Source organism: Salmo salar, chromosome ssa01, assembly GCF_905237065.1.
Source record: "Salmo salar chromosome ssa01, Ssal_v3.1, whole genome shotgun sequence".
In the NCBI taxonomy this organism is placed as follows: Eukaryota; Metazoa; Chordata; class Actinopteri; order Salmoniformes; family Salmonidae; genus Salmo; species Salmo salar.
In genome coordinates this window covers 77,462,682-77,475,632 of record NC_059442.1, presented here as the reverse complement: position 1 = coordinate 77,475,632, position 12,951 = coordinate 77,462,682, and the positions used below count along the sequence as shown (strand labels likewise).

Here is a 12,951-nt window from a genome sequence, read left to right as displayed (position 1 = left end):
CAAACTTCCGGTGAATTTACTAAATTACTCACGATAAACTTTGACAAAAAACATAACAATTATTTTAAGAATTATAGATACAGAACTCCTTTATGCAATCGCGGTGTCCGATTTTAAAATAGCTTTTCGGTGAAAGCACATTTTGCAATATTGTGAGTAGATAGCCCGGCCATCATGGCTAGCTATTTAGACACCCACCAAGTTTGGCACTCACTAAACTCAGATTTACTATAAGAAAAATTGGATTACCTTTGCTGTTCTTCATCAGAATGCACTCCCAGGACTTCTACTTCAACACCCAATGTTGTTTTGGTTCCAAATAATCCATAGTTATATCCAAATACCTCCGTTCTGTTCGTGCGTTCAAGTCACCTGCCGAAGGGTGACGCGCCGGCGCGTTTCGTTACAAAAAAATTCAAAATATTCCATTACCGTACTTCGAAGCATGTCAAACGCTGTTTAAAATAAATGTGAAAATAAATGCTCAAAGTGGAGGAGAGATTGACTTCATCATTACTTGTATTTGTGAGAGGTATTGACATGTTGAATGCACCGAGCTGTTTGTTTGAATTACTGGTACACAGCTCGGACACCGATGCATACCCACAAGACATGGCACCAGAGGTCTCATCAGTCCTCCAGAACAGACAATGAGAGGCGCACAGTACTACATAGGGCCATGACTACATGGAACTCTATTCCACATGAAGTAACTCATGCAAGCAGTAAAATTAGATTTTTAAAAAATGATAAAAACACACCTTATGGAACAGCGGAGACTGTGAAACAATACAAACATAGCCACACACACATCAAATCAAACTTTATTTGTCACATGCCCCAAAAACAACAAGTGTAGACCTTACCATGAAATGCTTACTTACAAGCCCTTAACCAACAGTGCAGTTCAAGAAGAGTTAAGAAAATATTTAACAAATTAACTAAAGTAAAAAAAGAAAAGAAAAGAATAAAAAGTAACACAATAACAAGGCTATATACAGGGGGTACCGGTTAGTTGAGGTAATTTGTACATGTAGGTAGGGGTGAAGTGACTATGCATAGATAAAAAACGGAGAGTAGCAGCAGTGTACAAAACAAATGGAGGGGGGGGGGTCAATGTAATAGTCTGGTGGCCATTTTATTAATTGTTCAGCAGTCTTATGGCTTGGAGGTAGAAGCAGTTAAGGAGCCTTTTGGTCCTAGACTTGAAAGTGGCAGCTCTAGCCTTCACCTCGATTCAGATGTTTCCTATAATCCAAGGCTTCTGGATGGGATATGTACTGTTGTGTCTGGACTATCGTTAAATGTGAAGACCGTTATTTTATCAAATCAATTCTCTTGGTGTAATTATTATTATGCAATTAAACTAATAACGTAAACTTTAATTAACTAGGAAGTTGGGGCACCACGAAGAAAATGTATAGAGTCTCTATTTCCCGAATTGACTATTCAGATATTTTCATATCTTATCGGGTACAGTCTTCTATTAATCTTTACCTTCTGTTAGTCTCATTCCAAACGTAAAATTATTGGTTATCTGCACGAACCCTAGCATAAATTATGAATCAGCGATATACAAATTGGCTTAATTATTTATTTACTAACTAACTTAGTCAATCACAGAAATACATAACAAACAAACAGTAGATATTGGTTACTAACACAATGCATTGATAACATGATAGAAAAGTCCCTAGTGGGCTAAGCCGATATGACGGCTTGGTAGACAAAGGAAAGGGGTGGGGACTGAGAAAGAGCGGGAGAACAGAATGGATAACTGCACTCATAGAAATTGCTAATACTTCACATGAACGATCGCTCATTCAAAAATAAATTACAATTTACATATTTACGAGTGTAAGTCTTGCTTTCTCTCTCTCTCTGTGGTCACCGGTCCATCTGCTGGAGAGAGTCGACAGAAAAGTCTCTGGTTGCATTTCCCTCGACGATTAAAGTTGTAGGTTGTTAGAATGGATACTTCAGAGTACCATTCAGGAATGTTCTTAGATAGGTGTTTTTGGCGGTTGTCGGTATTCTTGTTCTAGGTTTACGTAATTTCTAGCTGCAGACTAGTAATTTGTCGTCTAGAATTTCTCACTTATTCTGTAGTGATCGAAATTCTCAGATGCTCCACGTGGTATTGTTTTCTGGTCTTGTAGTTTTAAACCATTTCACACTAGCTTCAGCTGCATGTTTTCTAGTCTTAGAAATTCAACCATTTGCAACCTTAGCTTACACCGTGGTTTGTGTGGTCTGGTGTGAATTGCGTCACGAGTGGGTTTTATACACTTCAGTGTAACGATCGTCTGGAAGAGGGGACCAAGATGCAGCGTGGTAAGTGGTCATAATTATATTTAATGAAACACTTTAAAACAAACAAGAAAGAAAACGAAAGCCAACAGTTCTACCAGGTGAACACACACAAGACAGAAAACAACTTCCCACAAAACCCCAAAGGAAAACAGGCTGCCTAAGTATGACTCCCAATCAGCGACAACGATGTACAGCTGTCCCTGATTGAGAGCCATACCAGGCCAAAACAAAGAAATACATAGAAAAAAGGACATAGAATGCCCACCCAAATCACACCCTGACCAAACCTAAATAGAGACATAAAAAGGCTCTCTCAGGTCAGGGCATGACATTCAGAGAAAATGGCGGTCCCATGACCAGGGGCGAAAATCTGATATCAACGTTGGAGGGGACAATTAAATGAAATTTTCTCAAGAGGAATTCCTGAGGGGTACACCAAAAGTAGTGCTGTAACACATAGCCTACATTGTAATATGGTAAATGTATATTGAGGAACCAAAGAAATAAGGTGTTTGCCGTACTCCTAAATACCGGTACCCAAAACAACACAACTAATCACAACAGCAATACCATTGCCTTTAACAAATCTTAGTTCACTCACCAGTTTAAGTTGAGAGTGGGGGTATCCATGGCATTTTCCAATTATGTTCCTATTTTACAAGTCAAAAAAATTGAGAACCTTTCATAATGTTGCCAAACAGACTCAACAAACTTACCTGAGACTCCCTGTCTCTGCCAGTCTGTCCCTACATATCTGTCCCCAACTCTGCTGTCTGTGTGCCATCTGTTGCCTGCTCTGCCTAATGACATCATTGTGAAACATTTCCATTAGAATTTCATTTCTTTCTTATGAACATTTTATCAACTAGTCTTTGAGATATTAGGCTCCTAGGGTTCTTACTATGCGTTTTGGTGTATTGAAAAATACTCTGATGTCCGTCTTTTATTTTTCTGCCATTTTTCTACCTGGCTGGCTGGCTGGCTACACACACAGTGTGTAGGTTATTTACAGTAGGAGATGGGCTTCTATCATCTTCAATCATTCTATTTGGGCTTCGATCTAAAAGGTAGCTAGCAAATGTGAAACAGATTAAAATGACAAGAGTTGACAGCTGTATGAGTTCACCATTTACACAACATATGCTGCAACCTTTTGTAATTTTAATAGTTTGTTTCATATTGGCTGGCTTCCAACAATAGCTGAATTTGCAAAGCTAGCGAGCACCAATTCAGTTTCAGTGGTGTTTGCTATAATCTTTGCTACCCGGGTTAAATAAAGGTGAAATAAAATAAATAAATAAAAGTTCCCTTGCGACAATTTAGCTTTTGCAACAAGACCATTAAATATATTTAAGACAATGGTAGAAGAGAGTGTAGTTCTGTTCAGTTTGGATTTCAGTTTATCGCTAACCTTATCACAGGGACTTTGAAGCACTAACTTACATCATCTGCATGCTGATCTTGGAATAAATTGACGATAGCAAAGATTCCATCTTTGACGACGCCACATAAATGGAATAGGTACTAGCTAGCTTAATAGTTAATATTTGCGTGCTAGCTCTGCATATTCAGCTAGTGTGTGCGCGATTGACTGGATTAACCTCACGTCAGTTATGTGCATTGAGTGCCTTTCAGACAGTAGATGCGACCTCTCTGTTACCTAGCAAGCTAAGGAACTGGCAGTGGATCAAACCATTGTGAGGCAAAGGGTGGGGGGGTCGCAATCTTTTGAAACTTAAAAACGCGCTATTAAGTGTCTATAATCAGCACAATTGCTTTCATTGCGTATTATTAATATTATTTAAATTACATAGTTATGTTTCAGTGATATATTGGAGGGGACAAATCATATTTTTCCCAGGATGGGGGGGTCGTGTCCCCCCCGTCCCCACCGGGATTTCCGCCCCTGCCCATGACGCCGACGTAATGTCTATGGCGTGGCCATTGATTTGGTTAACTTTATATGAAAAATCCATACCTTCATTTAGAAGGTTAACATCACATTACATCTTTTCACAAATAGTTTCATGTTTAATCACATACGTTTCACAATATTTAGATGTAAACCTGAGCTGGGAAATGTACACGTTAAGAGATACAGTTATGTGTGTTTCCTGTCCTTCATGAGATCACCAAATGAAACACACTCGTCATAACTGTTTTAAAATGAAACACAATACCTTGCTCTTGTTAAAGCTTTTAGAATTTATTTGAGGAGGACCGCGCCACATGGCTCAAACATCAGTTTTTAAACTCTTAAATATTTATGAATAGATCCACCATTGAGCACAAAAACAACACTTGTTACAGAATATTTTACATAGAAATAACATCATGAAATGAGAGTTTTACTATGTGATAATAGGTTGCTTCTTGTGTAAATATTTTCTGTCTGGATTTTAATGATTTGTATGTTTTTAAAGCTTTTAGAATTGATTTGAGGAGGACCGAACCACATGGCTCAAACATCAGTCCCCTCACCCTATCACCAACCACCATCGCCTGTCCAATCCCCCTCCAGCAGAGGTGGAACTCAAGCTCCTTCACCAACTTTAAATACCCCCACCTGTCACTAATCAGTGTGCCAGACCTCACTGTTTCAGTTTGCAAGTGTTTTGTTACAAGACACGTTTTCTCTTGCTAACCACCATCTGTGTTTGAATGGACACTCCACCACAATAGCCTTAACTCAAACCAACAGCAAGATAGTATTTTTACCACAACTCTGATCAGTTTTCACAGGCTGTAAAAGTCCAGTATTACCAGAATCCCCCCCTCCCAACCACACTTCAACATAGTTGGTTCATAACCACATACAACTGGGATAAATCTATTTGAACTCTCCTCCAACTGGCAATTACTAGTGGAGGGGTCAAGCCTGAGCTCTGACTTCTCACACATGCTGACCTCTGAGGTCAACTACTAAGGAAATTACCTCGGTAACAGCATTTTCGGCAGTTAAATGCAACTACAAAACATTATTTATAAAAATATATTATGGTTTTTGAACGCTTTGTTTACAAGCATGAAAGCTGCACTTGTAGTTTATGGTTGACGCAGCGTTTCACAACGAGTTGAAAACAAGTGAATGCATCCTACTGGTATTTAAGCCTTCACAACTGGTAATTGCCACCTTCTCACTTGGTTATAAACGCAGCATTAGACATCTAGGAGGTTGGGCAGGGAAAGCGCCAATCGCGAGTCTCTATGCCAAGTGGGTGTGTCTTTACGCGGAAGACGACACTGTTTTGTTTGAAAGCTTGCCGTAGGCCAGAATCAGCAGCGTTGAGACAACAGCGTAGAAACAACTCGTCTGAGTCCCTCATCCTGGCTCTTATCTGTCCATTCGCCGACGCTTGTAATACCCCACGTCCCACTTTGGGATGGACGAAACGAGCCCCCTCGTCTCCCCTCTCCAGGACTCCATAGATTACAACTACTGCCAGAGCGAAGCCAACAGTCCGAGAACGCCGGGTTCTGTTGTGCGAGTGTCGGCTGGGAGCCCGGGACGCAGCCGTGAGAGACAGCCGCTTCTGGACCGGGACAGAGGGAATTCTCCGCGGGATCCACACAGGAATGAGTTTCCGGAGGACCCGGAGTTTAGGGAGATCGTGAGAAAAGCAGAACAAGCCATAGAAGAAGAAATATTTCCAGAGAGGATCTGCCAAGGGTCCAGTGGTAGCTACTTCGTCAAAGACTCTCAAGGGGTGAGACAGACAAGCTTCTAGCTACTATGGTCTTTCTTTCTAGAGGGGCAGAGGGAGAGCGAGAGATGTAAAAAAATACAGACAGATAAACAGGGAGGGAGACGAATAGGGAGAGGATGCCGTCTCTCATGTTTGAAAATGTCCTTTGTTTTCAAGTAAATCATATAATTCAGTTTCATGCAGCAACAACATCACATGATTTTGCTTACTGTCTGTCTGCTCTGGCAACCTGCTGTTGCTGATTCTAGCCCTGACTGTGCAGTGATGTCATCATGTTCTGTATTGAGTTCCAGCATGTATCTGCAGTGTTGATTTTTGGGTTGAGGTGAGCATTTTACACATGGTGGCTTGTTTCTAGCCATGGTAGACCTTGCCGTATAGTAGATTGGTGTGTATATATATACTGAATATATATATATATACGCGATGTAGAGTGTTCCCATGTTTCATGAGCTGAAAAAGATCACAGAAATGTACCATTTTCTCAAATGTTGTGCACAAATATGTTTACATCCCTGTTAGTGAGCATTTCTCCTTTGCCAAGATAATCCATCCACCTGACAGGTGTGGCATATCAAGAAGCTGATTCAACAGCATGATCATTACACCGGTGCACTTTGCTGGGGACAATAAAAGGCCACTCTAAACTGCAGTTTTGTCACACAACTCAATGCCACAGATGTCTCAAGTTTTGAGGGAGTGTGCAATTGGCATGCTGACTGCAGTTATGTCCACCAGAGCTGTTGCCAGAATTTAATGTAAATTTCTCTACCATAAGCCGCCTCCAATGTGTCGTTTTAGAAAATTTGGCAGTACGTCCATCTGGCCTCACAAACACAGACCACGTGTAACCACGCCATCCCAGGACCTCCACATCTGGCATCTTTACCTGTGGGATCGTCTGAGACCAGCCACCCGGACAGCTGATGGAACTGTGGCTTTGCACAATCAGAGTTTCTGCACAAACTGCACAAATTGTCAGAAACAGTCTCGGGGAAGATCATCCGTGTGCTCATCGTCCTCACCAGGGTCTTGACCTGACTGCAGTTCAACATCGTAACTGACTAAAGTGGGCAAATGCTCACTTTCGATGGCCACTGGCGAGCTTGAGAACTGTGATCTTCACAGATAAATCCTGGTTTCAACTGTACTGGGCAGATGGCAGACAAGTATGACGTTGTGTGGGCGAGTGGTTTCCTGATGTCAACGTTGTGAACAGTGTGCCCCGTGGTGGTGGGGTTATGATATGAGCAGGAATAAGCTACAGACAACGAGCACAATTGCATTTTATCGATGGTAATTTGATTGCACAGAGATACCGTGATGAGATTCTGAGGTCCATTGTCGTGCCATTCATCACCTCATGTTTCAGCATGATAATGCAGAGCCCCATGTCGCAAGGATCTGTACACAATTGCTGGAAGCTGAAGAAGTACCAGTTCTTTTATGGCCTGCATACTCACTAGACATGTTACCCGTTGAGCATGTTTGGGATGCTCTGGATCAACGTGTACTCCAGTGTGTTCCATTTCCCGCCAATATCCAGCAACTTCACACAGCCATTGAAAAGGAGTGGGACAACATTCCACAGGCCACAATCAACAGCCTGATCAACTCTACGTGAAGGAGATGTGTCGCGCTGCATGAGGCAAATGGTGGTCACACCAGATACTGACTGGTTTTGTAATCCACACTCCTATCTTTTTTTTAAGGTATCTGTGACCAACCAACGCATATCTGTATTCCCAGTCATGTGAAATCCATAGATTAGGGCCTAATGAATTTATTTCAATTGACTGATTTCTTCATATGAACTGGAACTGTAAAATCTTTGAAATTGTTTCATGCTAGGCTGGGGGTGTGACCTGGCGGCATCTCAAAGCCCAGGGTCATTGGCAGTCAGGCTAGGAAAAACATCTGTGGGCTGCCAGCCCTGCATAACGCATAGAATAGAAAGAAGTTGCCCCCAGACACTGGTCTAAGGATAGAGACATTGTAAGATCCTAGACGTGCCTTTGGGCGACTTTTAACACAAGTGTGGTGCAAAGTGCACACAGGCCCAATCTCTCAGACATTAGCTGTCACTATCAGTTCTCAGGCCTAAGCTAATTGTAATTTGCTGCCATTCCTGTATAGAAAAGGTTGAGACATCTTGTCATACAGTTCGTTAGTTCCTTTTTAAATGAGGCAGCCTGGGAGAGAATTGTACAGACATTCTATGCATTGTTCACATGTAAGTAAGCTCGACCCTAGACCTGTCAGTCTTTTTTTGAACCCATAGAAAATCAATTTAGCTTACTCTGTGTGTTTTGTGTACCATGTAGGCTACTATCTGTGTGAAGATGTCGTAACTCAGGAGAGGTCATGTATTAGCAATCTGAATGGCTGAAGGTAGAAGCCTCCATTTTCTCTCCAGAGGTATGCCTAGTAATAAACATCCTCACACTCTCTGAAGATGGCCACTTAATTTCCATTCCCTAGCCTCTCTCTCTCTCCTTTCTCTCAATTCCACATGCTCAATTAACACAGTTCTGTTACTCTCCTATGGACCAGTGAACTATTAAAGGCAACAGATATAACCTTATTACCAGGCACTGTCTCAGCCAAGGTTACATAGGCTGCGTTCCAGGGCGTCTTTACTGCAGTCATGGGACAAAACATTACCATGATTTTTTTGGGGGGGGGATTTTCACAAAATGTAATCCGAGGAAGGATTATTGACATTTGTATTTTACAGTATAATTGAGAAATAATTTATTTAATTTTGAATATTTGTGACATGTTGGCCTTTTATCCAGGCGCCCTTTAACATAATGTTTCCTCTGGATAAATCCATTGGGATTCAATGACTTTTTGACAGCATCTCTTTTGATTTAGACAGAACTTTCCATACATGTTTGCCCATGGAAGAAGTGGCTAGAAAGTTACTGTTTGTGCCTGAATGCCAAAATATTAAAGTTGACCCATTTTCCATACCCCACCATACCATGAGACGTACGCTACATGGCCAAAGGTATGTGGACACCCCTTCAAATTAGTGGATTTGGCTATTTCAGTCACACCCGTTGCTGACGGGTGTATAAAATTTAACACACAGCCATGCAATCTCCATAGACAAGCATTGGCAGTAGAATGGCCTTACTGAAGAGCTCAGTGACTTTCAACGTGGCACCGTCAAAGGATGCAACCTTTCCAACAAGTTAGTTCATCAAATGTGTAAAGCTCATCGCCATTGTACTCTGCAGCAGTGGAAACGTGTTCTCTGGAGTGATGAATCACGCTTCACCATCTGGCAGTCCGACGGATGAATCTGGCTTTGGCGGATGCCAGGAGAATGCTACCTGCCCGACTGCATAGTGCCAACTGTAAAGTTTGGTGGAGGAGGAATAATGGTCTGGGGCTGTTTTTCATGTAAATTCTGTTAAGGGAAATATTAACGCTACAGCATAAATTGACATTCTAGACAATTCCGTGCTTCCAACTTTGTGGCAACAGTTTGGGGAAGGCCCTTTCCTGTTTCAGCATGACAATGCCCCCGTGCACAAAGAGAGGTCCACAGAGAAATTATTTGTCGATATTGTTGTGGAAGAAATTGACTGGCCTGCACAGAGCCTTGACCTCAACCCCATCGAACACCTTTGGGATGAATTGGAACGCCGACTGCGAGCCAGGGCTAATTGCCCAACAACAGTGCCCAACCTCACTGAAGCTCTTGTGGCTGAATGGATGCAAGTCCCTGCAGCAATGTTCCAACATCCAGTGGAAAGCCTTTCCAGAAGAGTGGAGGCTGTTATCGCAGCAAAGGGGAGACCAACTCCATATTAATGCCCATGATTTTGGGATGAGATGTTCGACGAGCAGGTGTCCACATACCTTTGGCCATGTAGTGTACATTTCTTCATCACTGGAAAAGATAAATGGTCAAGTTTTATATCATTACAAACAGTGTTGTCAATAATGTTATTTCTTGAAAAAAAGTTTCAAATCATAATGTCATTTTTAAACCTTCAATGATCTAAAAACGCGTAAAGTTTCTTCCATATTCGCATATGTTGTAGCTCAGACCCTATTTCACATCATCTGAGGTGTTTGTGTTGTGCCCGCCATCGGTTGAGACACAGCATGCTATTGAAATGACACCCACCCTGTATTCAATCATAGAAATATAGATTTCATAGAATGGACCTACCCCTTCAGAAGACTGACATTTAGCTAGTACACCACTGACATTTCATTTTTTTTTTTTATTAAACATATTTACTTCTGATTACTACCACAAAGATGACCGCCAGTCCACCCTCTGTTGAATGATAACTTAAATGGTCATGGGCAATTCCACGGTAACGGATTTGTGCTTTAACTCAGATTTGTTACTTTAAAATGTATGCCAAACAATAGACATTGATTCCCAAGTTTAACAAACCATACAAATATATGTACAAGGAATCAATTTGCCTAGACTGATTTACTTATGAACTGTAATTCAGTAAAACTTTGAAATTGTTGCATTTATATTTTTGTTCAGTATAGTAAATGGAAAGAGGGTAGGTGCCAGTATGAGCTGGGAGAAGTGACATTAACTGGAAAGAGTGAGAGGGAGGGTTTGTCCAGACTGTTTTCAGTCTTGCTTTGACCACCAGACAACAGAAATAGAAAAAAACATGAGCGGAACATAACAATATGCTTGTGGGAGGGGAGGACCGTGGGAGGGGAGGACCGTGGGAGGGGAGAACGTGGGAGGGAGGACTGTAGCAGGTGACTTAACTGTGTTTTTGTGACTGATTTCCCATTCTGCCAAAATGTCAAATATTCCAACTTCAATTATTTATTTCTCAGTTATGCTTTAAGATACAAATGTCAAATATATGTCAACAATCCTTCCTCCAAAGGACCATTCTATGGATTAAATCTTGTTCATGAGGAATCACCCATATGAAGTGGAGGCGAGACAGACTGACACTATTTCGTGTTGAGGTAGCTCTGCCTGCTGCTACACAAATCAGTGTCACCCTCGGCCCAAGAGGGAATTTACTCTTCATCTAATAGTTTAGCATCTCTGGATCCACAATGCCTTAACACTTATCCAGGTGTTGTGAGATCTGATCAACTGACACAGCCAGCGAGACTGCATTTAAGACTACCTGGAACGTTCCCATAGAATAGAAAGCTAGCCACAGTCTCTGTACTTAGCCTCCTGTGCTTCTCCTTCCACAGTCAATCATGTGAGGAAACTTAAGTTAATCTGATTGACTTTAATGAGTTGCAAAACAATTCCCATTCCAGCTCGTTAGCCCCAGCCTGCAGGTTCTGTTGTACCATGAATCACCCTCTGATGGCAGATGTTGTGTGATGTCACTTCCTCTGACACCACCACTCACATTTGATGTATTAAGGACTGATGGGGCTGAGTCATGGTTAGAAGAAGGACAGGGTAGACGTTGCCTGTAGGCACAGATCAAGGGTCAGATTTTCATTCCTTCACCGTAAACTTAACCGTTTAGAGGGAAAATGAAAAATAAATCTTAGATCAGTGTCTGGTTGGTACTGTGTCATCAGCAGGCCTCAGGTAATCAGTGAAGCACAGGCAGTATTTTGATACCTAAGTTTCTATCAAGCAAATGCTTTGTTTATCATATGATCCTCCTGAGCAGTCTTTGTACACAGTAACAGTGTGCCTGAACCAACATTAGTGTCGTGAAGATTTGGGTTAATCTAAAAATAGTAGATGAGTGAGAGTGAGCCACTGTGTTCTGTCCAACTTTGTACTGCTGCAAAACTGCAGTGTGGTTTCAGATGAGATTTGTATTTTATTGTGCAAAAAAAATCTCATTTTTCATAGCTATAGGATAATGTTAGATGCGTTTTACTCTCTCACGCTACAAATAAAGAATATTAATTGTGTGTAACAAGTACCAATAATAATAATCTGTCTGTGTGTAGAAGGTCATTGGTGTGTTCAAGCCGAAGACTGAGGAGCCGTACGGTCAGCTGAACCCAAAGTGGACCAAGTGGCTCCAGAAGCTGTGTTGTCCCTGTTGCTTCGGACGGGACTGTCTGGTCCTGAACCAGGGCTATCTGTCTGAGGCCGGGGCCAGTCTGGTGGACCAGAAACTAGAGCTCAATGTCGTGCCCCGGACCAAGGTAAGAAGGGGTAAGAAGGGTTACAGGCAGACATTAGAGCTGGGATGATAAACCGACAATTATCCACACCCAACAAACCAACGATTTATCAATAATAACGTAGTCAAGTAGCCTTGACTAGAGGAATGTAAAGTTTGAAATGAAGTAGGCCTAAGTTTGCTCATATGGGTTATTGCTAACAGGACAATAATACCATTACAGTAGTAGGAGTAGTTCTAAGGGTAATATACACAAGTAACTGGTGCTTATTAACTTCATAAGTATCGTTCAATGTATCGTTATCTTGATAATTCAGGCAATTTATTGTGATATGGATTTTTGTCCATATCCCCCAGTTCTAGCAGAGACACACACACACACACACACGCACACAAGGGTATGTACTGATAATTGATTGATCTCTCTGACTTTTATCTTTACCACCTCCCTCTCACCAGCATCTCTTTCTCTCTCTCTTTTCTAGGTGGTGTACCTGGCCAGTGATACGTTTAACTACAATGCTATAGACAGAGTCAAGTCTCGGGGAAAGAGGCTAGCTCTGGAGAAAGTTCCCAAAGTGGGACAGCGCTTCCACAGAATAGGCCTCCCTCCTAAGGTAGGTACGACTTCTGCCTAGGGTTCAGAACCTACAACTGGGTCCTGTTCATTAGGCATGAAACTGGAGAAAGCAGTCCGAAACAGTAAAGTACTACCTGAACTTAGTTTTCCATTGTACAACGTTTAGAAATGTTTTGCTACGGTGTGCTTTAATGAACACGACCCTGTTGATAGGGTGATTTCTGTCTCTGCC

At 41.7% G+C, this 12,951-nt stretch overlaps 1 protein-coding gene across 2 annotated transcripts in view; it reads left to right on the top strand.

The window, feature by feature from the left end:
• Positions 1 to 5,556: 5,556 nt before the first annotated feature.
• LOC106612942 (phosphatidylinositol 4-kinase type 2-alpha) overlaps positions 5,557 to 12,951 on the top strand; it is a 23,912-nt gene continuing 16,517 nt past the window's right edge. The window contains exons 1-3 of one of the 2 annotated variants that reach the window (XM_014214666.2): positions 5,557 to 6,020; positions 11,964 to 12,161; positions 12,625 to 12,756. In XM_014214666.2, the coding sequence (XP_014070141.1) occupies positions 5,697 to 6,020; positions 11,964 to 12,161; positions 12,625 to 12,756 (654 nt within the window). In that variant the 5' untranslated portion in view covers positions 5,557 to 5,696. Of the gene's footprint in view, positions 6,021 to 11,960; positions 12,162 to 12,624; positions 12,757 to 12,951 lie in introns of both variants that reach the window. The other variant, XM_014214655.2, reaches the window with a different exon arrangement.